The sequence below is a fragment of the Oryctolagus cuniculus genome, chromosome 1 (genome assembly GCF_051225735.1).
Source record: "Oryctolagus cuniculus isolate XC-2025 breed Fujian yellow rabbit chromosome 1, ASM5122573v1, whole genome shotgun sequence".
Lineage (NCBI taxonomy): Eukaryota > Metazoa > Chordata > Mammalia > Lagomorpha > Leporidae > Oryctolagus > Oryctolagus cuniculus.
Window position 1 is genome coordinate 225195631 of NC_142867.1, and position 23021 is coordinate 225218651.

General features: G+C 43.2%; 1 protein-coding gene and 1 pseudogene across 2 annotated transcripts in view; one reads left to right on the forward strand and one right to left on the reverse strand.

Moving 5' to 3' along the window:
• The window catches only part of C5 (complement C5), a 94598-nt gene that overhangs the window by 40424 nt on the left and 31153 nt on the right, over positions 1-23021 (reverse strand). For both annotated transcript variants that reach the window (XM_008273377.5, XM_017350045.4), the window contains exons 13-25: positions 22567-22776; positions 22297-22446; positions 19815-19944; positions 18483-18545; positions 17212-17409; positions 15207-15297; positions 13849-13922; positions 13027-13166; positions 12445-12672; positions 11896-11956; positions 5262-5351; positions 3376-3588; positions 2874-2949 (exon numbers count right to left, since the gene is read on the reverse strand). In XM_008273377.5, coding sequence (XP_008271599.2) covers positions 2874-2949; positions 3376-3588; positions 5262-5351; positions 11896-11956; positions 12445-12672; positions 13027-13166; positions 13849-13922; positions 15207-15297; positions 17212-17409; positions 18483-18545; positions 19815-19944; positions 22297-22446; positions 22567-22776 — 1724 coding nt within the window. The remainder of the gene's footprint in view (positions 1-2873; positions 2950-3375; positions 3589-5261; positions 5352-11895; positions 11957-12444; positions 12673-13026; positions 13167-13848; positions 13923-15206; positions 15298-17211; positions 17410-18482; positions 18546-19814; positions 19945-22296; positions 22447-22566; positions 22777-23021) is intronic.
• On the forward strand, positions 8519-9693 carry LOC103352037 (dnaJ homolog subfamily A member 1 pseudogene; annotated as a pseudogene).

The window sequence follows — 23021 nt, forward strand, 5'->3', positions numbered from 1 at the left end:
GCAGCCGGGACTAGAACCGGTGCCCATATGAGATGCTGGTGCTTCAGGTCAGGGCATTAACCCGCTGTGCCACAGCACCGGCCCCGAGTAGTATGATACTTTTTCTAATCATCCAAAAACACAAAAAAGGTCTCCATGTGAATTCATATGTATTTGTATAAAGGATTTTTTTTTTATTTGACAGGCAGAGCTAGACAGTGAGAGAGGGATAGAGAGAAAGGTCTTCCTTCTGTTGGTTCACCTCCCAAATGGCCGCTACAGCCAGAGCTACACTGACCCGAAGCCAGGAGCCAGGTGTTTCCTCTTGGTCTCCCATGTGAGTGTAGGGGCCCAAGCACTTGGGCCATCCTCCACTGCCCTCCCAGGCCACAGCAAGGAGCTGGACTGGAAGAGGAGCAACCGGGACTAGAACCTGGCCACCATAAGGGATGCCGGCGCTGCAGGCAGAGGATTAACCAAATGAGCCACAGCACTGACCCCATGTATAAAGGATTTTAAAATGGTCCAGAAGAATGCACAAACTCCAGATAGTGAGTGTCCTTGGCAGAAAGTGGACAGGAATAAGGAGGAAGCTTGTGGTTAAAGGTTAACCTGAGTTATATCGGTAATGTTTTCTTTCTTAAAAAAAGCGTAGGCTAATATGAAAAATGGTGATGTTAATTTTAAGTCCTGTTAATATGAGTGACATTTGTACTTTTTTGCTGCTTTTATATACTTCTCAAAGACTTTTTCAGGTGCTGGCCATTTTCCTCTTTGTATAGAATTTCTTTCCAGGAACTTGTGGATCTAGCTCTCAAGTGTTCCTCTGTTCCTGGCTGAATGTTACCCAGGCAGCTTTGCCCCAAATTCCTGAAAAACTCCGGGTTTTACCAAGAGGTCATCGCATCTCCCAGAGATTTCTGTTCTGCAGGCACCTAGCCCCCAGGCCCTGGTGTAGCAGTTTCCAGTCTGCATTGGCCCCACTCTGGCCTCTGTTTCCTGGTGGTTATCGTCTAGTTGGCCTGCTCAAGGCTCTGTGTGTCTTTTAAAATGTGCCACTCACACGGGCATACCCCACTCTAAGGTTTGTGGTACTCGATGAGTGATTAGATACCCGGTGGAAGGAAAGGAATCAGACACTGACGGACGACACCGACTGGCTCAGTAGGGGACAAAAGGTAGGAGCTCGCTCTGTAACAAGGGGACAGAGAAGAGGTGTATTTGGGAAAGGAAGCATGAATTTGCCACAGACTGTGTTTGAAGGACCTCTGGCTTCCAGGCCTGGAAATGTGGAGCTGGAGCTTAGCAAAGAGGTGACTCAGACATCAATTAGGGAGTCATTGACATTGAGGCAATGAAAGTCAAGGGCAAGATGATGTTGCACGAGGAGAGGTTACAGAAAACATGATGGCCAAGGAGAGGGACTAGGGACTCTCAACAAAGGACAAAATCTAAAATTAAATTGTTCCAGGTTGTAAATTCTTACATTCTTAAATGCTTCCTATGGTAGAACCCACAAAGCACCTGACATACTCTGTTTTATTAAATATTTTGTCAAGGCATGATAATATTTTTGGAAAACTGACCGCCATACGGATTTTTTTAACCAATTCAAGTCCTTTTTCCCTCAAATCATCAGAATCACGGAAGCTATGCTTCACTGAAAAAATACCTATTTAGCACCTACTGTGTGCCAGGTATTTACCAGGCCCTAGGAATACTTGGAACTGCCCATATGGAGCTTATGTTCCAGTGAGGGGGCCGGACAAGAAGTGAAATCAAAATGTCGATGATAAATGCTAAGGAGAAAAGGAATGTCAGAGAGAAGGATATGACATGCTGGGACGAGAGTGAGTTACAACTTTAGCTAGAATGACACAGCAGAGGCCTCACTGTGAGTGTTTCATGGTAAAGATGAGGGGGAAATGAGGGAACGGCTGTGCTGACATAGCTGGGGAAGTGCATTCCAGGTAGAGAGAATAGTGCAAAGGCCCTGCGGTGGAAGCCTGCCTATTATGTTTGAGGGGCAGTAAAGATGACATTGGGGCTCAAGTGGAGTGAAGGTTTGTGTAGGACATGAGGTTGGAGAGGTGAGGTGGGGCCAGATCATGTTGAGCTGTGTTGATTGCAAAAGCCAGTTTTTCACCACGAGTAAGATGAGAAGACTTTGAATAGTTATAAGTGGCACGCATAACTCATATTTTAACAGGGTCACTCCAGTTGCCATGTTGATTATGAAGTGAAGAGGATGAAAGTCTGAAGGCTGAAGCCCTAGGGAGGCTAGTGGATACTCCAGGTGGGAGATGCAAGTGGTGTGGACAGGACAGCCTGGCAGCTTTGGTGAAATGTAACCAAATTCAGGATGTATTGTAAAGGTAAAGCCAAATATGTTTGCTGGATCAGATTTGGATTGTGAGAAAAAGAGAAGAGGGGCCAGTGCTGTGGCATAGTGGAAAAGCCACCACCTGCAGCGCCAGCATCCCATATGAGTGCTGGTTCGAGTCCTGGCTGCTCCACTTCCAATCCAGCTCCCTGTTAACGCACTTAGGAAAGCAGTAGAAGATGACCCAAGTCCTTGGGCCCCTGCACCACATGGGAGACACAGAAGAAGCTCCTGACTCCTGACTTCAGATCAGCTCAGCTCCGGTTGTGGCACCCATTTGGGGAGTGAACCAGCGGATGGAAGATTCTCTCTCTCTCTCTCTCACCTTCTCTCTCTCTCTGCCTCCACATATCTGTAACTCTGCCTTTCCAATAAATAAATAAATCTTAAAAAAAAGAAAAAGAGTGAAGGATGGCTAGCTTTTTAGCCTGGACAACTGGAAGAATGCAGTTTCCATAATGGTTGTTATGAAACCACTATATGAAAATGCAAGTCAAGACCTTCTACTTACCAAGTACTGGCACTTCCTCCCTTCCACATGCTGTAAGAATGGTCCGCATTTCTGTAGGACATGATGCTCACTATCCCTAGGAGGCACCAAAAAAAAAAGAACATAGTGTTTCATTGAGCTCCAGGTCTACTCAAAGAACACTGCGCGGCCCCAGGGAGCAGCAGCCGTGCTCCGGTGATGGGCAGCGTGTGGATGCTCTGTGGCCAGCACGGAACTTCTCAAAGGCAGCCTATGGATCGGGAACTACTGAGCAGAACATTCTGCTCTCATTCAAAGGAGGAGGAAGTCTGGAGTGCAGGTGGCTGATGTCTCAGCCAGGGTTTTTGGTAAGTTAAGCCAAAATGCTTCAGAAATAGCATTTAAAAAAAAAATGTAATAGAGTCTACCTCATGATTTTTTTTTTTTTGGCTAAAGTGTTTTTACAATGAAGATTTTATATAACTCACAATAACAACTATTAGTTTAAGGTTACTGGGTTTTTGTATAAAATAATTTTTTTTACCTTCTTTTAATTTCTTCTTCAGGTCCTGTTTTTTAATTAATGAGTTAGGAGAAAAAATATCCCAATGATTTCCTGTTTCCAGGTAATGGAAAACGTAGAATACTGGGGCCACACTCATCAGCTCCGCCTCTGCACTCCCCTTGGGAAGGTGGGTTAGGATATTGATGCCTTCCTTACTTAGAACTGCAGACAGGACCTCACCTATAAGCAGTCCTGAAACGAAACAGAAACCATGGTAGACACAACCACTTTCTATCAGCCTCCAACAGGACAGTCTAAAGAGGGAAGAACAATCGTCTCTGTTCTTTTCTTCTTATCCAGGCAATTAACCTGTTTTTTTAGAAATTAAATGAGGAAACAAAGATGTGTTTAAGAATATAAGTTTAAAAGAAACAAAAAAAGAAGACTTAAAAACATCACTTCGCATTTGGCCTAGCAGTTGAGACACTGGTTAAGGTGCCCGCATTCTATCTGGGAGCGCCTGGGTTGAGTTCCAGCTCTGGCTCCCAACTCCAACTTCCTGCTAATATGCACTCTGGGAGACACTGGATGATGGCTCAGGTGATTGAGTCCTGCCACTAATGTGGGAGACTTGGACTGAGATTCCATCTCCCAGCTTTGGCTTGGCCAGTCCTGGCAATTACAGGCATCTGGGGAGTGAATCAGAGGGTGGGAGTTGTCTCTCTCTCTCTTTCTCCCAAATGAGTAAATAAATAAACAAAATATCACTACAACATGGTGTTAGAAAATGTAGAGCAGTAGACAGATTGCTCCATATAGCATGGCAAATTCATCGCCATCCAACCTGATAGGTTTGGACATTGCAAAGCATATTAACCAGTCCTCTCATGAAGCAAACCTGAGAGCCTGAACAGCAGGTGTGTGGGCACTCTGTAATTCACTGTGCAACCTTGGGCAAGTCATTCTCTAACATATCAACCAATAGGACTGCCCATGATCAAAAAGGTCCTTTCTTAATATTCTGTGATTCTAGAACTTTATCTGAGATAAAATATGCTCAGGACATTCTACCATCTTGATGACATGCTATTGAACTGTAACGGCTAGAGACCAGGGGACACCTACCAAAGATGCCACCTCGGCCAATGTACTGGAGAGAGAACTCCTGCTATGGCTTGATATAGGTCCCCCCCCGCCCCGAATGCATATGATGAAACCTAATCACCAAGGTGATGGTGTAGGAAGGTGGGGCTCCTGGAGAGGTGACTAGGTCATGGGCCAGGCCCTCGTGAGTGGGACCTGAGAGATACGAGGGAACTGTTCACTCCGCTTTTGCCATTTTACCCTTTTACCTTGTGCCACGCGAGGCAGCAAGAAGATGCCATCCGACAGCAGACACTGAATCTGCTGGCCCCTTGGTCTTAGACTTTCTAGTCTCCAGACCCATGAGAAATAAATTCTCTTCTTCATAAATTACCCAATCTCGGGTACTTTGTTACAGCAGTACACACAGCTCAAACAACCCCTCTGGGACTGGTAGTTCTGCAAAGCATTTCTGTTGTCTTAGGGTCCCTTCAGGTGACAAAGCCTCTGGAGCAGGACTGGCTGGCTGCTAAGACCAGGGAGAGTTCTCTAGGGCTGGAAGTACCTGACTCCTGCTGTAGCAGTCTTTGGGCTAATGACCACCTCCACCCTCCATCATATGAGAATGAATCTCCATTGAAATCAGGCCAGTGGAAGAAGAAACGTGGAAAAGTGAGCAAGGATTTGGAGCTGGGGTGGGTGAGAGTTTTAGGGGTAGGGAACTCCCAGAGATACATATGCTACTGATTAGGGAAGTAGAGAAATAGATAATCATGAAAATATTTAATTTTTGTTTGAATCACAAAGTGAAATAAGAAATAAAATGGTATTTATTAATTTACCTTTTACACTCACAATCCGTTCAACATTTGTTTTGGGGACCAAATCTAATGGTATCCTATATGGGAACTCCTTTCTTCTGCTAACAACACCTGTAATATAAAGAAACAGTGAATTTACGGAGTTGCTAGGGGGAGATCACTTGCAGATTATTTATATTGTGTTCATTTCCAAAGAATTTTGCAAAATACAAAGTTTTTTTATAGCAATACTATCACAATTTAAAAAGAAAACTTAAAATCATTGAGGATTTTTAAACAAACCCTAAGCTTCTATAATCTCTTTAAATGAAGCATTAAATTACCTACTGTATGCTTTCTAGTCATTATAAGATATAAATAGGTTCTATAAATCTTATTTGCCAGTAAAATGTAGCCTATCATTCTGTCCAAAGTTACAAAATCATTCCTGAAACTGAAATCTAAGAATTACTAACACTGGGGCAGGAATTTGCTGTAGTGGTTTTTTTTTTTTTTTTTTTTTTTTTTTTTGACAGGCAGAGTTAGACAGTGAGAGAGAGAGAGAGAGAGAGAGAGAGAGAGAAAGGTCTTCCTTTGCCATTGGTTCACCCTCCAATGGCTGCCACGGCCGGCGCGCTGTGGCCAGCGCACCACGCTGATCTGATGGCAGGAGCCAGGTGCTTCTCCTGGTCTCCCATGGGGTGCAGGGCCCAAGCACTTGGGCCATCCTCCACTGCACTCCCGAGCCACAGTAGAGAGCTGGCCTGGAAGAGGGCAACCGGGACAGAATCCGGCGCCCCGACCGGGACTAGAACCCGGTGTGCCGGCGCCGCGAGGCGGAGGATTAGCCTAGTGAGCCGCAGCGTGTTGTAGTTGTTAATGTGACTCTTAGGCACGTACATCCCATTTCAGAAGGCCTGGGTCTGAATCCCCGTGCTGCTCTTGATGCCAGCTTCCTACTAACGTGCAGGGGTCATGATAAAAGACACAGCAAGACATTACATGCAATGGCAGAGTCCAGAGAGTTTAACAGATTTAAAAGTCAGATCTGTAAAATTCATAGAATAAAATACCCAGCAATGTCCTTGTGAACTAAGGGTGGGGAAAGGCTTCTTAAAGATTATCTCAAAAATACATGATCATAGAAGGAAATTATGATAGATGTAACTATATCAGAATAAATGCTTCCTGTTCCAAACTCCCTTGAGAAATCTGTAAGCATTTATCTGAACTATATCTCCAGGAATGGGGCTGCTGAAGCTAAAGGGCCTACACATACTTAATATCATTTACTTCTGCTCTACATTAAGGATCATTGTTGTCCAAAGAAATACATTAGAGGGGGCAGGCGCTGTGGCACAGTGGGTTAAACTGCAGTCTGCAGCGCTGGCATCCCACTAGGCACTGGCTGGAGTCCCAGCTGCTCCACCTCCAATTCAGATCCCTGGTAATGCACCTGGGAAAGAAGTGGAGAATGGTCCAAGTGCTTGGGCCCATGCACCCACATGGGAGACCCAAATGAAGCTCCTGGCTCATGGCTTCAGCCTGGCCCAACCCCAGCTTATATGGCCTTTTAGGGGGTGAACCAGCAAATGGAAGATCTTTCAGTCTGTCTTTCCCTCTCTGTAACTCTGCCTTTCAGATAAAATCAATAAATCTTAAAAATAAAAGAATATATCAGTCAAAATCAGGTAGAAATAGACAAGAAAGGCCGGCGCCACGGCTCAATAGGGTAATCCTCCACCTAGCGGCGCCAGCATACCGGGTTCTAGTCCTGGTCGGGGCGCCGGATTCTGTCCTGGTTGCCCCTCTTCCAGGCCAGCTCTCTACTGTGGCCCGGGAGTCCAGTGGAGGATGGCCCAAGTGCTTGGGCCCTGCACCCCATGGGAGACCAGGATAAGTACCTGGCTCCTGCCTTTGGATCAGGGCGGTGCGCCAGCCGTGGCGGCCATTGGAGGGTGAACCAACGGCACTATCCACTCTGCCTGTCAAAAAAAAAAAAAAAAAGAAAAGAAAAGAAAAGAAAAAAAATAGACAAGAAAGGCTGGCACCGTGGCTCACTATGCTAATCCTCCGCCTGCGGCACTGGCACCCCGGTTCTAGTCCTGGTTGGGGCACTGGATTCTGTCCCGGTTGCTCCTCTTCCAGTCCAGCTTGGGCCCTGCACCCACATGGGAGACCAGGAGGAGGCACCTGGCTCCTGTCTTCGGATAGGTGCAACGCCAGCCATAGCAGCCATTTGGGGAATGAACCAATGGAAGGAAGACCTTTCTCTCTCTCTCTAACTCTGCCTGTCAAAAATTAATTAATTAATTAATTAAATAAATAAAAATAAAAAAGAAATAGACAAGAAAACCCAAATGGAAATAAAAAAGTACAAATGATTTGAGTAGGTAAGTAAAGTAACAGGAATAGGAAACTCAAAAGACCAACAAATATATGAAGAAATGCTTAAAATCACAGATAACCAGAAGACTCCAAATTAAAATGGTAAGAATGAGATATTACTTTATATCCATCAAAACTGCCACATCTTAGAGAGGTAATAATAAATGTTGGTGAAGACATGGAGAGTAAGAATCCTCATGTTGGTAGGAGTATAAATAGTATAAATAGTACAAGCATTCTGAACAGCAGTGTAGCAGAAGTGAATGACAGTAAGTACATGGATGCCCTTAGACTCAGCAGTCCCACTCCTGGACAAAGTTCAGATAAATGCTCACAGATTTTTCAGCGGAGATATATAAAAATTTTCACTGCAATATTTTATGGTAGAGATAAATCTGCTTTAGAAAGTGGATAAGCAAAGTTGTGGGGAAACATGCCCTGGAATTCTATGCAAGAAGCAATGATTTGGAAGTTTCCAGAATGTGTGGGGAGAGATTAGGAGTGGCAGCTGCCTGAGCTGTACACAGTGCATGCTCTTTTCCCTTCCCACCATGGGCCTCAGCTACCTACCAGCTATCAAAAAAAGAGGGGCCGGCGATGTGGCTCAGTGGGTTAATGCCCTGGCCTGAAGTGCCAGCATCCCATATGGGTGCTGGTTCGAGTCCCGGCTGCTCCACTTCTGATCCAGCTCTCTGTTATGGCCTGGGAAAGTAGTAGAGGATGGCCCAAGTCCTTGGGCCCCTGCACCCATGTGGGAGACCTGGAAGAAGCTCCTGGCTCCCAGCTTCGGATTGACACAGCTCCGGCCATTGCAGCCAATTGGGGAGTGAACCATCGGATGAAGACCTCTCTCTCTGTCTCTCCTCTCTCTGTGTAACTCTGACTTTCAAATAAATAAACCTTTAAAAAAAATGGTGAGAGAAATCACTTACTATGATGTTTTTGGGGCCAAACACATTGCTGCCCAGGAAGAACTGAGAAAGGCTTATTAGAAACTGGTTTTGAAGTACCACCTTGATAAGAATCCAAATGAAAGAGAATCGTTTAAGCAGAATTCTCAAGCTTGTGACATTCTCTCTGATGCAAAGAATAGGGAATTATATGGCAAAAGAAGAGGAGAGGCAGTTAGGGAGAGTGGAGCAGGTGGTGGTTTTGGCACCCCTGTGGACATCTTTGATATGGTTTTTGGAAGAGGAAGAAGGGAATAAAGAGTACATAGGGGTAAAAATGTTGTGCATTAGCTCTTGGTAACCTTAGAAGAGTCATACAATGGTGCATCAAGTAAACTGGCTCTGCAAGATGAAGTGATTTGTGGAGGACAAGGTGGTGAGGAAGGAGCAGTAGTAGGCTGTCCAATTGCTGAGGTATGGGGATTGCAAAGAAGAATTCATCAGAAAGGGACTGGAATGGCTCAGCATATCTAGTCCATAGGCAGGGAGTGCCAGGACTGTGGGTAACGGATCAGTCCTAAAGATAGCTGTAAAAGCTGCAATGCATGGGAACAGTTCAAGAGAAGAAAATTCTAGGAGTTCATATTGACAAGGCATGAAAGATAGCCAGAAGGTAACATTCCATGGTGTAGGAGATCACGAACTAGGACTTGAGTTGGGAGATATTACTGTGTTACATCAGAAGGACCGTGACGTTTTTATTTGATGGGGAGAGCACCTTTTCATGTATATGCACACAGAATTGGTTGAAGCATTATGTGGCTTCCAAAAGCCAGTATCTACTCTTGACAAATGTACCCTAGTCATCACCTCTTATCCAGGTCAGATCACCAAATGTGGAGATGTCAAGTGTGTGCCCAAGGAAGGCACGACAAGTTATTGTAGGCCTTATGGGAAAGGTTGCCTAGTCACTGAGTTTAAGGTAAACTTTCCAGAGAATGGTTTTCCTCTCCAGATAAACTGCCATGGCTGGAAAAGCTCCCTGAGAGGAAAGAAGTAGAAGAGACTGATGAACTGGATCGGTTGAGCTGATAGACTTTGATACAAATCAGGAAGGATGGTGTCATTAGAAAGGAGAAGCATATGAGGATGAGGAGCATCTTCCCAGAGCAGGTATTCAGTGTTACACCTGTTAATGGGGGCAGGGATAAGACTCGGTGCTGTCACTTTATATGCAGTAGTGAGTGAGTGAAGGGTTATAACCACAATATGCTCAGTACTTCCTATTGTTTTGTGGTAAAATCCAACTATAGTGGCCTGTGTCACGGCTCAACAGGCTAATCCTCCGCCTGCGGTGCCAGCACCCCAGGTTGTAGTCCCAGTCAGGGCACTGGATTCTGTCCTGGTTGCTCCTCTTACAGTCCAGTTCTCTGCTGTGGCCCGGGGTGGGGGTGGGGCAGCGGAGGATGGCCAAAGTCCTTGGGCCCTGCACCCACATGGGAGACCAGGATAAGCACCTGGCTCCTGCCTTCCGATCAGCACGGTGTGCCAGCCACAGCGCGCTGGCCACGGCGGCCATTGGAGGGTGAACCAACGGCAAAGGAAGACCTTTCTCTCTCTCTCTCTCTCTCTCTCTCTCTCTCTCTCTGTCCACTCTGCCTGTAAAAAAAAAATCCAACTATAGTAGTGTTTTAAAAGTTAAAATGGGGGGGTGGGGTGGGCCAGCACTGTGGCATAGTGGGTAAAGCCATTGCCTGCAGTGCCAGCATGCCATATGGATGCCGGTTCGAGACCCAGCTGCTCCACTTCTGATCCAGCTCTCTGCTATGGCCTGGGAAAGCAGTAGCCTGGGAAAGTAGTCCTTGGGCCCCTGCACCCACGTGACTCCTGGCTTTGGATCGGCACAGCTCTGGCCTTTGTGGCCAACTGTGGAGTGAACCAGGGGATGGAAGACCTCCCTGCCCCGCCTCTCTCTCTCTGCCTCTTCTCTCTCTGTGTAACTCTTTCAAATAAATCTTTTAAAAAAAGTCAAAATGGGGCCAGCATTGTGGTGTAGCAGGTAAAGCCACCTGCACCACCTGCAATGCTGGTATCCTATACTGGTTCAGGTTCTGGCTGCTCCACTTCTAATCCTGCTCCCTGTTAATGCACCGGGGAGAGCAGTGGAAAATGGCTGAAGTGCTAGGGCCCCTGCACCCATGTGGGAGACCTGGGTGAAGCTTCTGGCTTATTTGAGGAGTGAACCAGTGGATGGAAGATATCTTTCTCTGTCTCTCCTTCTCTCTCTGTAATTGCCTTCCAAACAAATAAATACATCTTCTTAAAAAAAGGATTAATCAGCATTATAGTGTTTTCAAATAATGTGTTAGGTAATTATATAAGGGATTTATTCTCAGGTTATCTTTGGACTGATAGTTTCATAGTAAAATTTCATAAATATTACTGTGATAGAAAGTGACTAACATGGGGGTGGGCACTGGGGTGTAGTGGGTAAAGCTGCCACCTACAGTGCTGGTAGCCCATATGGTTCAAGTCCCAGCTGCTCCATTTCCAATTCAGTTCCCTGCTAATATGTCTGGGAAAGTGGTGGAAGATGATCCAAGTGCTTGGGCCCCTACACCCACGTGGGAGACCCAGAAGAAGCTCCTGGCTCCTGGCTTCGGATCAGCCCAACTCTGGCTGTTGTGGCTATTTGGGGGAGTGAACCAGCAGATGGAATCTCTCTCTCTCTGTGTGTCTCTGCCTCTCTGTAACTCTGCCTTTCAAGGAAATAAATAACTCTTTTTTTTTTTTTTTTAAATTTGACAGGTAGAGTTACAGACAGTGAGAGAGAGACAGAGAGAAAGGTCTTCCTTCTATTGGTTCACTCCCCTAATGGCAGCTATAGCCGGTGCTGTGCCTATCCAAAGCCAGGAGCTGGGTCCCTCCTCCCGGTCTTCCATGCGGGTGCAGGGACCCAAGCACTTGGGCCATCCTCCGTTGCCCCCACTCCCACCCCAGGCCACAGCAGAGAGCTGGACTGGAAGAGGAGCAACTGGGACAGATTCTGGTGCCCCAACCAGAACTAGAACCCAGGGTGCCAGCGCTGCAGGTGGAGGATTAGCCAAGTGAGCCTTGGTGCCGGCCAAATAAATAACTCTTTAATAATAATAAAAAAAAGACAGAAAAATGAGTCGCACATAAGCTTTGCATTTAAAATTAATGGAATTACTTTTTCTTTTGGCTCTGTCATCTAGACTATAGTGCAGCAAAAGATATCAAGAAGGACAGTAATCTAATAAGTGGGATTTCCTGTTCCTAGCTAATAAACTTTTGAATAATAGTTATTTAAGTTATATATAAACTTTAATTTCTAGAGCAAATGGAAAAAATATAAAATACAAAATCATCTTGCCTACCATAAATACCCCTGGGGTCCAGAGTAACACCAGCATGAGTTTCCCTTTTGACACCTTCTGGCTAAAATAAGGGCATAAAACATTCAGTTAGCAGCATAATTAAATTGATAGGGCCTAAGTTCCTTGGAGCAACTGTTACAGACTACTTTTCCAATAGGGAAAAAAATAAAAACTATTTTTTGAAAAGGAAAAATGTGTACAAATACTTTTATATACAATGTAAGAATGAGATTTTCTGGATATTTGTATATTGATCAGAGAAAACACTTAAAATGAAGTTATTATGGGTCAGATATTTGGCCTAAGTGGTTTGCATGCATTGGCTCATTTAACTTTTAAAATCTCTATGAGGTAGGTGCTATTTTAATTTCCATTTGACAGATGAGGAAACTGACGCACAGAGAGAGCACGGAATGTAACCTGTGTCACTGCTAGGAAGTGGTGAAGCCAGGATTCAAAGCCGAGCTGCTTGCTCTGGGGTCTGTCTGTGGAACCACGATGCACGCACGCATGGGCGTGCACCCTGCAGCCTGTGAGTGCTTTTCTTACCACCACTCGTAAAGTTTTCACTAAGGTCTCTCCTCCAAATGAAGTCTCCAGGGAGAAGTTGATACTGTGGAGGCCAGTCTCCAGAGGCAGCACACTGAAGGTCACCAAGTGAGTGGAGGAGCCTTCCACTTTCTGGCGCACGCATCTGGAGGACTTTGTCCCCTGGTGGTCAGCGGCCAGGTTTCCTGATGTACAGATTCCCTCCACCGTAGACATTTTAACACAGAACTGAAATACCAAGGGTGAGGAATTACATCAAAATGCTTTATCTCTAGGAAAGTTTACCTTTGACTATGTCTGGACACAAACTCTCTCCCTTAGCTCCTGAGGCATAGGAGACAGCTCATGTCAGGCTCCCGGATACACACACACGAGTCACGGTGGAGCTCGGCGAAGAGAAGGGATGGCTAAAACCTCAGCTCGCCCTCTGAAGAGTATTGCCTTCCTTAGGCTGTTTAAACTGCTGAACTGAGTTTAAGTTTCATTTTTGTGAATGTGTGATAATTCCATTGATAGAAATTCTCAGGAAAAGACCATATTTCTTTTCCTGTTAATTCTAGTGTACCATGAATACTCACGTACCATCATCCCAGAAGTCCTGTAGTTATAAACAGTTCCTTTCAACTGGATCTGTTCCCCTCGTACAACAGAATACGGTATGTTCATTTCCAGGAAGACGTCTTTGAACACCTTTGCCTTGAGAGTATCAGCAACACATAGACCTTCAGTCCAAAGTGAAAGCAACGTGGAAGCCAGTTAGGGAGTTCCTCTAAAGCTTTGTGAGTCCTAAAACATCTCACATTGGTTTTACTTCAAGGGAAAAAGATATTGGATCATGTTTTTCTCTACACTATCACCTCTGTCCTTGGATGTCCCACACATTAATCGACATCAATTACTGATATTAACAGAAAACTTTATTTGTTCAACAAATACTTAATACTAAGGCATAAGGATGTTTATCAACTAAAGCGCCAAATCTTGGATATCCATTTTTGTCTTCATTTAATGAATACACAGTTTTGATTGTGAAACCAAGATTATGTGAAAACAAAAGTAGTAAACAAACAAATTAAGCCAGCCCTGAGCTTGTTTATAAAGGATCTGTACTGTTACCACAAGGGCATCAGCTCAAGAAAGAAGTTGTATGATTGTTTCTAACTCTCCTCAAACTCCCAACCACTGACAAAAGCAAAGGATACCAGGGACTCATTTATAAAATTACAACAACAACAACCAATAATTACATCAAAGATGTGGTTGTAGTCAAGTCTTCTGGTATTATATAAAAAAGAATATTTTTAAAATTTGCACGAATTAAGTCCTGGGTAAGCTAAGTAGACAATGGCTGCTACATCTTGCTAATCAATTTACTCCTTGAGTATCTAAAGTAAGCTTGCTTACCACTGTTTGAAATGCCAACACCCTGAATTTCCCAGGTTGTTAGAGAATCAGGTAGCACAAGCTGCAACTGGTTTCTGGAAGTTAAAAATGTTGATATTATAGCAGTGTGACACAGGTATCCATTAATTGAATTTTTACTTCATACTACTTCAGAAGAGAGAGAGAGAAAAAAAATCAGAAGACAAAATCCTAACAATTATTGAGGAAAAATACATCAAGAAAGATACAGTTGGTAACTTTCCTACATATCTCATGTTTTCAGATATTGCACTTGCATGATGAGAATTCGAGTTCAGAAGGATGCCTTCAAAACACTGCAAAATCGAAGCATACAAAGCAAAGAAATAATTGTATCCATTGTGGGTATATTCTAAAATAGGGAAGCAAAGTCAGGAATCTTATTGTTCAGACAAAATTGATATTATTAAAAATTTCTGATTATGATTAAGTTTGTATATTTATTCATAATTATAGTCCACCAATTTGTATCAGGTATAATGCCAAGTACTGAGAATATTGCACTCATAAGATATAGTCTCGATTTCAAGAAATTTATATTCTAGTGGAATAAAGAGTTAAGTAAAAAATTTTACTATTTTACTTCATTGTATCACTGTACCAGTAAGGTTTTTTTTTTTTTTTTTTTTTTTTGACAGGCAGTGTGGACAGTGAGAGAGAGAGACAGAGAGAAAGGTCTTCCTTTGCCGTTGGTTCACCCTCCAATGGCCGCCGCGGCCGGCGCGCTGCGGCCGGCGCACCGCGCTGATCCAATGGCAGGAGCCAGGAGTCAGGTGCTTTTCCTGGTCTCCCATGGGGTGCAGGGCCCAAGCACCTGGGCCATCCTCCACTGCACTCCCTGGCCACAGCAGAGGGCTGGCCTGGAAGAGGGGCAACCGGGACAGAATCCGGCGCCCCGACCGGGACTAGAACCCGGTGTGCCGGCGCCGCTAGGCGGAGGATTAGCCTAGTGAGCCGCGGCGCCGGCCTGTATCACTGTACCAGTAAGGTTTTAAAAGAGTTTAGAGGCAGTGTGAATTCATCTAATACATTTATTTTTGTGTCTGTACAAGTGGGGTCCTCAACAGATATTTTAGGATGAAACCAGCTGTTTAATAGGGTGTATAGCACATAGTTGTGTGCAGTGAATGCACACTAAAGTGAAATAAAATTAAATAGTACTCTTCTTTACCAATAATTAGTGCTGCCTTGGAACCAATAACCAGGGCAAAAAACATTAAAATAAAAGCATGAAGCAAAACAAAATAAAATTTGAACAAATGGTAGGATCATCTTAACTCTTTAAGTAAACTATTGGGAATGGTAATTTCCAGATTTTTGGCTACAAAGAATTATAATACCTTTTGGAAACATGATGAACTTCCCATAACCAGCTCTCTGGAAAATAGCTCCGAATTTCTGGCTTGCTTACTGGTAACAAAGTCTTTGTATCTGGACAAAAATAGCATATTCAGTTTTTGAAAAACAAGATATGAGAAAGAAGGCCTTCACCCAACATCCATAAAAACTTTAGTTTGAATGCAGACTGGGCCCTTACTTCTTTACTGAGATGCCCACATGGTTTGTCAGGTGTGCTTTCTTCATTATTTCTCTTCATTAAACTTTGATAGCATGCTTACCACTAAAACCAAAGCAAAAGAAAAAGGACAACTTCTGCTCCTACCCAAGATGCACTAATTTGGCCTGGATTTACCTTTCTGCCCTACAAAATTAGAAAAACAGATATAATATACAAAATAACAGCTTCCAAAAATTAGAATAGAATCAACACAGGAATGTGATCCCGGAAAGATGGGGAATAGATTAAGTGAATGCTAACATTGCCCCAGTTTATGACAAGGGCAGGGAGAGGAATCATGCAGAAAATGATTGTCTTGGAAATTTATGGCAACACAGATGAGAGTTTTCAGAAGCCAAGACTTCTAGAATGAGGAGCAGAGTGTCATAGAAGAGGGGAATGCACAGAGTGCGCGCCATACAGCTAAAGTAATGCTAAAGGGCCAGTGCCATGGTGTAGCAGGTAAAGCCGCCACTTGCAGCACCAGCATCCCATATGCGCACTGGTTTGAGTTCTGGCTGCTCCACTTTGATCCAGCTCTCTGCTGTGGCCTGGGAAAGCAGCGGAAGATGGCCCAAGTCCTTGGGCCCCTGTATCTACATGGGAGACTCAGAAGAAGCTCCTGGCTCCTGGCTTTGGATCGGCCCAGCTCCAGCTGTTGTGGTCATCTGGGGAGTGAACCAAATTTATTTATTTATTTATTTTTTGACAGGCAGAGTGGACAGTGAGAGACAGAGACAGAGAGAAAGGTCTTCCTTTGCCGTTGGTTCACCCTCCAATGGCCGCCGCGGCCGGCGCGCTGCGGCCGGCGCACCGCGCTGATCCGATGGCAGGAGCCAGGAGCCAGGTGCTTTTCCTGGTCTCCCATGGGGTGCAGGGCCCAAGCACCTGGGCCATCCTCCACTGCACTCCCTGGCCACAGCAGAGGGCTGGCCTGGAAGAGGGGCAACCGGGACAGAATCCGGCGCCCCAACCGGGACTAGAACCCGGTGTGCCGGCGCCGCTAGGCGGAGGATTAGCCTAGTGAGCCGCGGCGCCGGCCGAACCAAATTTATTTTAAAAAATAAATTTGAACAGCAGAGATAGAGAGGGAGAGACAGAGAGAGGTATCTTCCATCTGCTGCGTTCACCTCCCAAGAAAGTTGCAACTGCCAGTGCTGGGCCAGGCAAAAGCCAGGAGCCAGGAGCTTCCTCCAGATATCCACATGGGTGCAGGGACCCAACCACTTGGGCCATCCTCTGCTGCTTTCTTAGGCATATTAACAGGGAGCTGGATTGGAAGTGGAGCAGCCAGGATATAAACCAGTGGCCATATGGCATGCCAGCCCTGTAGGTGGTAGCTATGCCCCAATACCAGCCCCCCAAAACTGCATTTCTTTTTTTTTTGTTTTAAAGATTTATTTATTTATTTGAAAGTCAGAGTTACAGAGAGGCAGAGAGAGAGAGTCTTCTATCCACTGGTTCACTCCCCAGATGGCCACAACGGCCAGAGCTACACTGATCTGAAGCCAGGAGCCAGGAGTTTCTTCCAGGTCTCCCATGTAGATACAGGGGCCCAAGGACTTGGGCCATCTTCCACTGCTTTTCCAGGCCATAGCAGAGAGCTGGATCAAAGTGGAGCAGCTGGGACTCAAACCGTTGCCCATATGGGATGCCGGTACTGTAGGCGGCAGCTTTACCTGCTATGTAACAGTGCCGACCCCAAAACACTGCATTTCTTAACAGCATGAAATTACAGAAAATTCTTCAATACCAAGCGGAATTCTGATAGAAAAGGTCAGACTTACGTAACCTTCCCAACTGGATATTTTTATGAGAGTGTTTATCACGGAACTGCCTTGCAATGCTACAGCATTCGTTGAAAGCTCTGGCACAGTGTGGACCTTTGGTAACCCTGGCCAATCGCTGCTCACAGGTCTCATCATCATTACGGTGGGCTCCGTCAAGACAACATCTCTTCACTACTGGATGTTTGTATTTGGCAGCTGAAAAGGTAATCATACAAATTCCCCTGATTGTGCATAGCGTCATCACATCTCACGCTGGGCAGAGATCACAATTCCACCACCTGATGACCTCCTGACCCACAATGGCCATGGCTAATTGACTGACTAGCCTACCCTTGGAACTACTCCAGGAAAGGTGAGAATGTGACCTCATCAAATATTCCATCCCAATTCATGTTAAATGGTTAAAGGGCTTTCTACAACTAAGCCAAATACTCATACTCAGTCTTGAAACTGGCACATTAGATTCACCATCCTTTGAGTAAAGTAAATCAAATATCCAAGAAGCTTTCAAATACTTGAAGATGGCTGTCATCACTATACAAGAAATTCCTTCTTCAACCATATATCACATTTTTCCAAACATTTCTTACATGATATGGTTTGTGGGCTACATGAGCAGCATCACCCTTCACTGTAAGTCCTAAGATTAATCAGTTTCTCTTTTTTCATATCATTAGAATTTAAAATGAAGATTAAAAGTAAAATAACTCATATACAAATGGAAGGAATTATTATGATGTTACTTCAAACATTATTATTTATTGGACTCAGGTCATTGGTTTCCAGTTTGATGTTCTTCTTACTAAAACATTACCAATTATCACATTACCATTTAAATAATTATTTTAAAATAATTTACTCTAGACCTATTTTCAAAAGAATTCCAAGTGCTATTAACTGTTAAATATATGAAGTATAAGAAATAAATTTCTATGTATACTCCAGAGTTTATTAGCTTGTGGATTTTATCAGAATAAAATGAAAGAATATGATTTTAACTGTTAGATGAAGTTTGTAGAGAGTAAATATTTGTGACAAATAAAAGTTAATATTTTGGATTCTAGAGATAAAAACAACACGGATCTATTTTCCTCAGATTAAAGGTTTGGGAAATTAACAAGACTGATCTTTCTGAGCGAGGTGAGGTAGACCTCCATATCTTTCTTTTCACCCATTATATTTAAATTAGAGGAAATTATAGAGTGTTTCATTTTCTCCAGCTTTTGAGTAACATGACCATAACTTTTTACAATGAGAATTTTAGATACCTGCTTCCTGAATTTTCTGTTGAAGCATTCTTCTTGGTCTGAGAACTTCTTTACAAGGTTCATCTGTTTTTAAAAAAGATAAAGAAGGAGAAAAAGAAGATAAAAATCTAAAAAAAATTCCATGAAATTACTTAAGTACTTAAAACATTCACAAGTCATTCATTCAATACAGATGTATTGAGAGCCTCTTTCAGCTTAGGCATTGAGTACTACACATCTTAATATTATTTCCTTTATCTTAGATAAATCTTTATCAAAATCTATGTAGTCTGATTTATTTTATATGGATTTGATTTTGAATCCTGCGATCTTTCTGATTCACTGATTACAGAGAAACACCTAAGCATTTGGAGTAAGCAAGGTTTTGTTAAGTATGCTATTTTTATTACTTGGTATTTGTTCTATATCATTATAAACATAAATATGAATCAATATCAAATATAATTGTGAATAATTTTGAAACCATAGAAAGAAGGTGGTCCTGCCCTGAAGACCTTACACAGTGCAATAGGTGAGTTAAGACGTGTAACTAAGCATAAGAATGTGCAATGCAGGGGCAGGCATAGTGGTGCAGTTGCTTGGGATGTTTGTACCCCATACTGGAATGTTGGTTCAAGTCCTAGTACTTCTATTCCCAGTTCAGCTTCATACTAATGCACACCCTGGGAGGCAGCTGGTGATGGTTCAATTACTTGGGCCCCTGCCACCCATCTGGGTGACTTGGATGGGATTTGGGCTCCTAGATTTGGCCTGGCCCAACCCTGGCTGTTGCAGGGAGTGAACCAGCAAATGGAAATTCTCTCTCTCTCTCTCTGTCACTCTGCCTTTCAAGTAAATGAAAGTAGATAAATATTAAGAACAAAAAGTGTAATTATACAGTGCTATTGTATTATTTATAGAAAGATCTAGTTCCTATAATATCCTACCTATTAAAGAAAGAGAGAATAGTCAATTTGTATGAGAATGGGGTCTCATTCAGAAGATGACTTTTACACTCACTTCTCCAGGTTAACAGAGGGGAAGGCAGCCTCAATGAATTCAAAAGTATTAAATAGCATAGTGCCTCCCAAGAACTACACTTGGTTCTGTATAGCCTAAACATAAGATAAGGTTGAACAGGTTAAAAGAACGCTGGAGAGAATGTGGAAGGCTTAGAATACTACATTAATGAATTTCCATTTTATCTTGAAGTCCATGAAATGTTTTATATAGGGGAGCTGCATAGTCATGGCATTCTAAGATCAGTAGAGACTCTTCAGGAGGGACAAAAACAAGGGTTGGGAGGTAAATGACCAATGTAAATTTCAGTAATAAAAATGCTGAGCATTTTACCATTTTCTTGGGAACTGTCTGCATTTGCGTTTGTGAGGAAGGTGAGTCCAGCTAGATTGAACACTTCTGCATTGTTGCGGCCACCACCAGCCCCACAGCCCAGGTCATTCTTCTCTAAAGCTTGAAATACCTGTTCAGAAAGGCAAAAATGTTGAGCCTATTCAGATGTGTGAATCATTCCTCTAAAGAACTAAATGTACTCATTGTTACATGGTTTTTAAAAAACCTATGAAGGGGCTGGTGTTGTGGTATAGGGGGTAAAGCTGGTGCCTGTGACACTGTCATCCCATATGGGCACCGGTTTGAGTCCCGGCTACTCCATTTCCAATCCAGCTCTCTTGCTATGGCCTGGGAAAGCAGTGGAAGATGGCCGAAGTAATGCCCCTGAGACCTGAAAGAAACTCCCAGCTCCTGGCTTGAGAGCAGCCCAGCTCTGGCTGTTGCAGACATTTGGGGAGTGAACCAGTGGATGGAAGATGTCTCTCTCTCTTTCTCTGTCTTTCCCTCTGTCTCTGTCAACTCTGTATTTTAAATAAATAAAATAAATCTTTTTTAAATAAAAAAAAACAAAAACATGTGAAATATATAAGCCATTCATTTATCAAATGATCAAAGCCCACATTTCTCAATTTAATTCCTTTAGTCTCTCCTTTTGTATTTATAAGATATATCTACTCAAAATTAAGAGCTAAATGTTAAGCAGATGGTACTGTGAAGAGACTCTTAGACCCATGGTGTTCTGTACCTAGAAGGCATGCCACAATCAAGTTACTGTTCAAAACAAACAAGTGAATTAACAGATTAATTTTTAACAAACAAATTCATTTGCTAAACTAAGAGCACAGTTTCTCGTGTGTTTCAGGGGAGGGCTCTTGGGTCTCAGTAGGTGAGAACTTGTTTTAGGGGCTTATTTCAGTTGTAATTTTGAGCTCAAACTCCTTTTGTCTCTGAATGTTTTTAACTTTACAGTCTTTTCTTCTATTTTTCTTTAAAATTCTTTATTTATTGTCCACCAGGGTGTGCATTAACAGGAAGCTGGATCAGAAGTGAAATAACCAGAATTCAAACCAGGCACACTGATATAGGGTGCAGGCATCCCAAGTGGGCACTTCCCTGCTGTGCCACACACCTGCCCCCATTTTCTTTTTATTTATTTATTTATTTGAGAGAGACAGAGACAGAGACAGAGAGACAGAGTGAAAGAGAAAGAGCATGCTCCCATCCACTGCTTCACTTTTCAAATACCTGAAATGGTCAGGGCTGGTCTTGGACCAAAGCCAGGAGCCAGGAACACTATCCAAGTCTCCCAGATGGGTAGTAGGAACTAAATTATTTGAGCCATCCTCTCTGCCTCCCAGGTCTGTATTAGCAGGCAGCTGAAGACAGGCACCAGAACTGGGAATTAAACCCAGGTACTCTGCTATGGGATATGAGTGTCTTAACTGCTGGGCTAAATGCCCACCCCCAAGTTACAGTTTCTCAGTTCTTTCTTCGTTGTTCAAATAAATTCAAGCCTAGAAAATAATAGCTCAGCATAGTAGAAATAAATGGGAATTGGATAATTTCAAATTCTTCTGCACCAGAGATATTAATAAGACACACAGAAAAAAGCAAAACCAAAATGTATCTTTCCAGTTTTCTTTTGTGTTGCTACTATTACCACCATCATCACTTTGTCCCAAATTTGCAATCTCTTCTAATTGATAGCACTTTTGCTCCATGAATATAATTGATCTCATGGGCATATGTTTTTAAAGTGCATATGTCTGTATTTGGAAAGATAAGAAAGGGTTGACCTGAACTTTGGGAACTAGCATTAGAATGGCTTACCTTCTTACAAAACACTGTTGAGCAGATTATAGAAAAGCAGCCCTAGTCTTTCCTTAATTCCTTCCCTATAACCTGCCCTGGTGGTCATACTTTGTGAGGTGTTGCACTGAGCCACACCATCCTATAGTAACCACAGAAATGCACTAAAATAGTCTCCCCTTATCCACAGGGGAATATGTTCCAAGACCCCCAGAAGATGCCTGATACCACAAATAGAACCATACATATTTATGTGTGTGTATGTGTGTGTGTATACCATGCTTTGTTTTTTCCTATGTAGAGAATACCTATGACAAAGTTTAATTTATAAGCTAGGCACAGTAAGAAATTAATAATAACTTATAGCAAAAGAGAACAATAATAACAATACACTGTGGTAAAATTGCCTGCATCATTACTCTTATGCAGTTACTCTGGTAACTGAGAAGGGCAGGGTATACAGTGTGGATATGTTGGAGAAAGTGATGGTTCACATCCTTAGTGGGACAGAGAGAGGGCAGTGAGAGATTTCAGAATGGTGGGCCATTTAAAGCCTATGAATTGTTTATTTCTGGAATTTTCCGTTTACTATTTTTGGACCAAAGTTGACCACAAGTGGTTGAAATGGGAGAAAGTAGAGGTGTGGACAAGTGGGGACGCTACTGTACTTAACTCTTTCCATGGGCTTTTTGGCTGTTTTTTGAACTCCATACACAGCACTGTCCACTGCTGTTAATGCCACCCATGAATGTGACTCAGTTTCCATACTAAGGGACACAGATTGGCCTGGAGAATACACGTCTTCGTCTGGAGACAGATGAACCTGAATGGTCATTTGAAAAAGAGAAGATCATTTGTATGAGACAAAGCTTTGCAGAGGCTTCTCTGATAGCCTCCTTCATTCAGGTGAAAACTCAGTTGTGATTTATCATTTGTGTCTCACCTGGAGCTGGTTGCCACACTTTTCTTCAATATTTAACCAAACTGAGTCAGACACTAACTCCGCTGTCTGCTCTCCTGAAACGATGTAATAGACCAACAGACGGGCTGAGGGAACCATGCTCTGTGTCACTGGGATGTTCATGCTTTGATAAGATGAATCTGAAAGTTTCTCCCTTGTGCCAAAGTGCACAATTTTGCCCTTGGATAAGACCTAAAAATAAACAGTGGCAGCAACAATAAATATCGAATCTGTGCTTCAGGATGGAGCTTGGAGCTGGAGCAGAAATTATGCTTAAAGAAAATGAAAGTTAACATGTATGGGTGTACTATATGCCAAGAATTTTTAACATTTATTTAACTCCTTTGATTCTCACAATACACCATGAGCATAATGCTTCCACTGAGCAAACTAAGACGCAGGAATTAACTGAATGTCACACTGATTTTAGTTCAAAA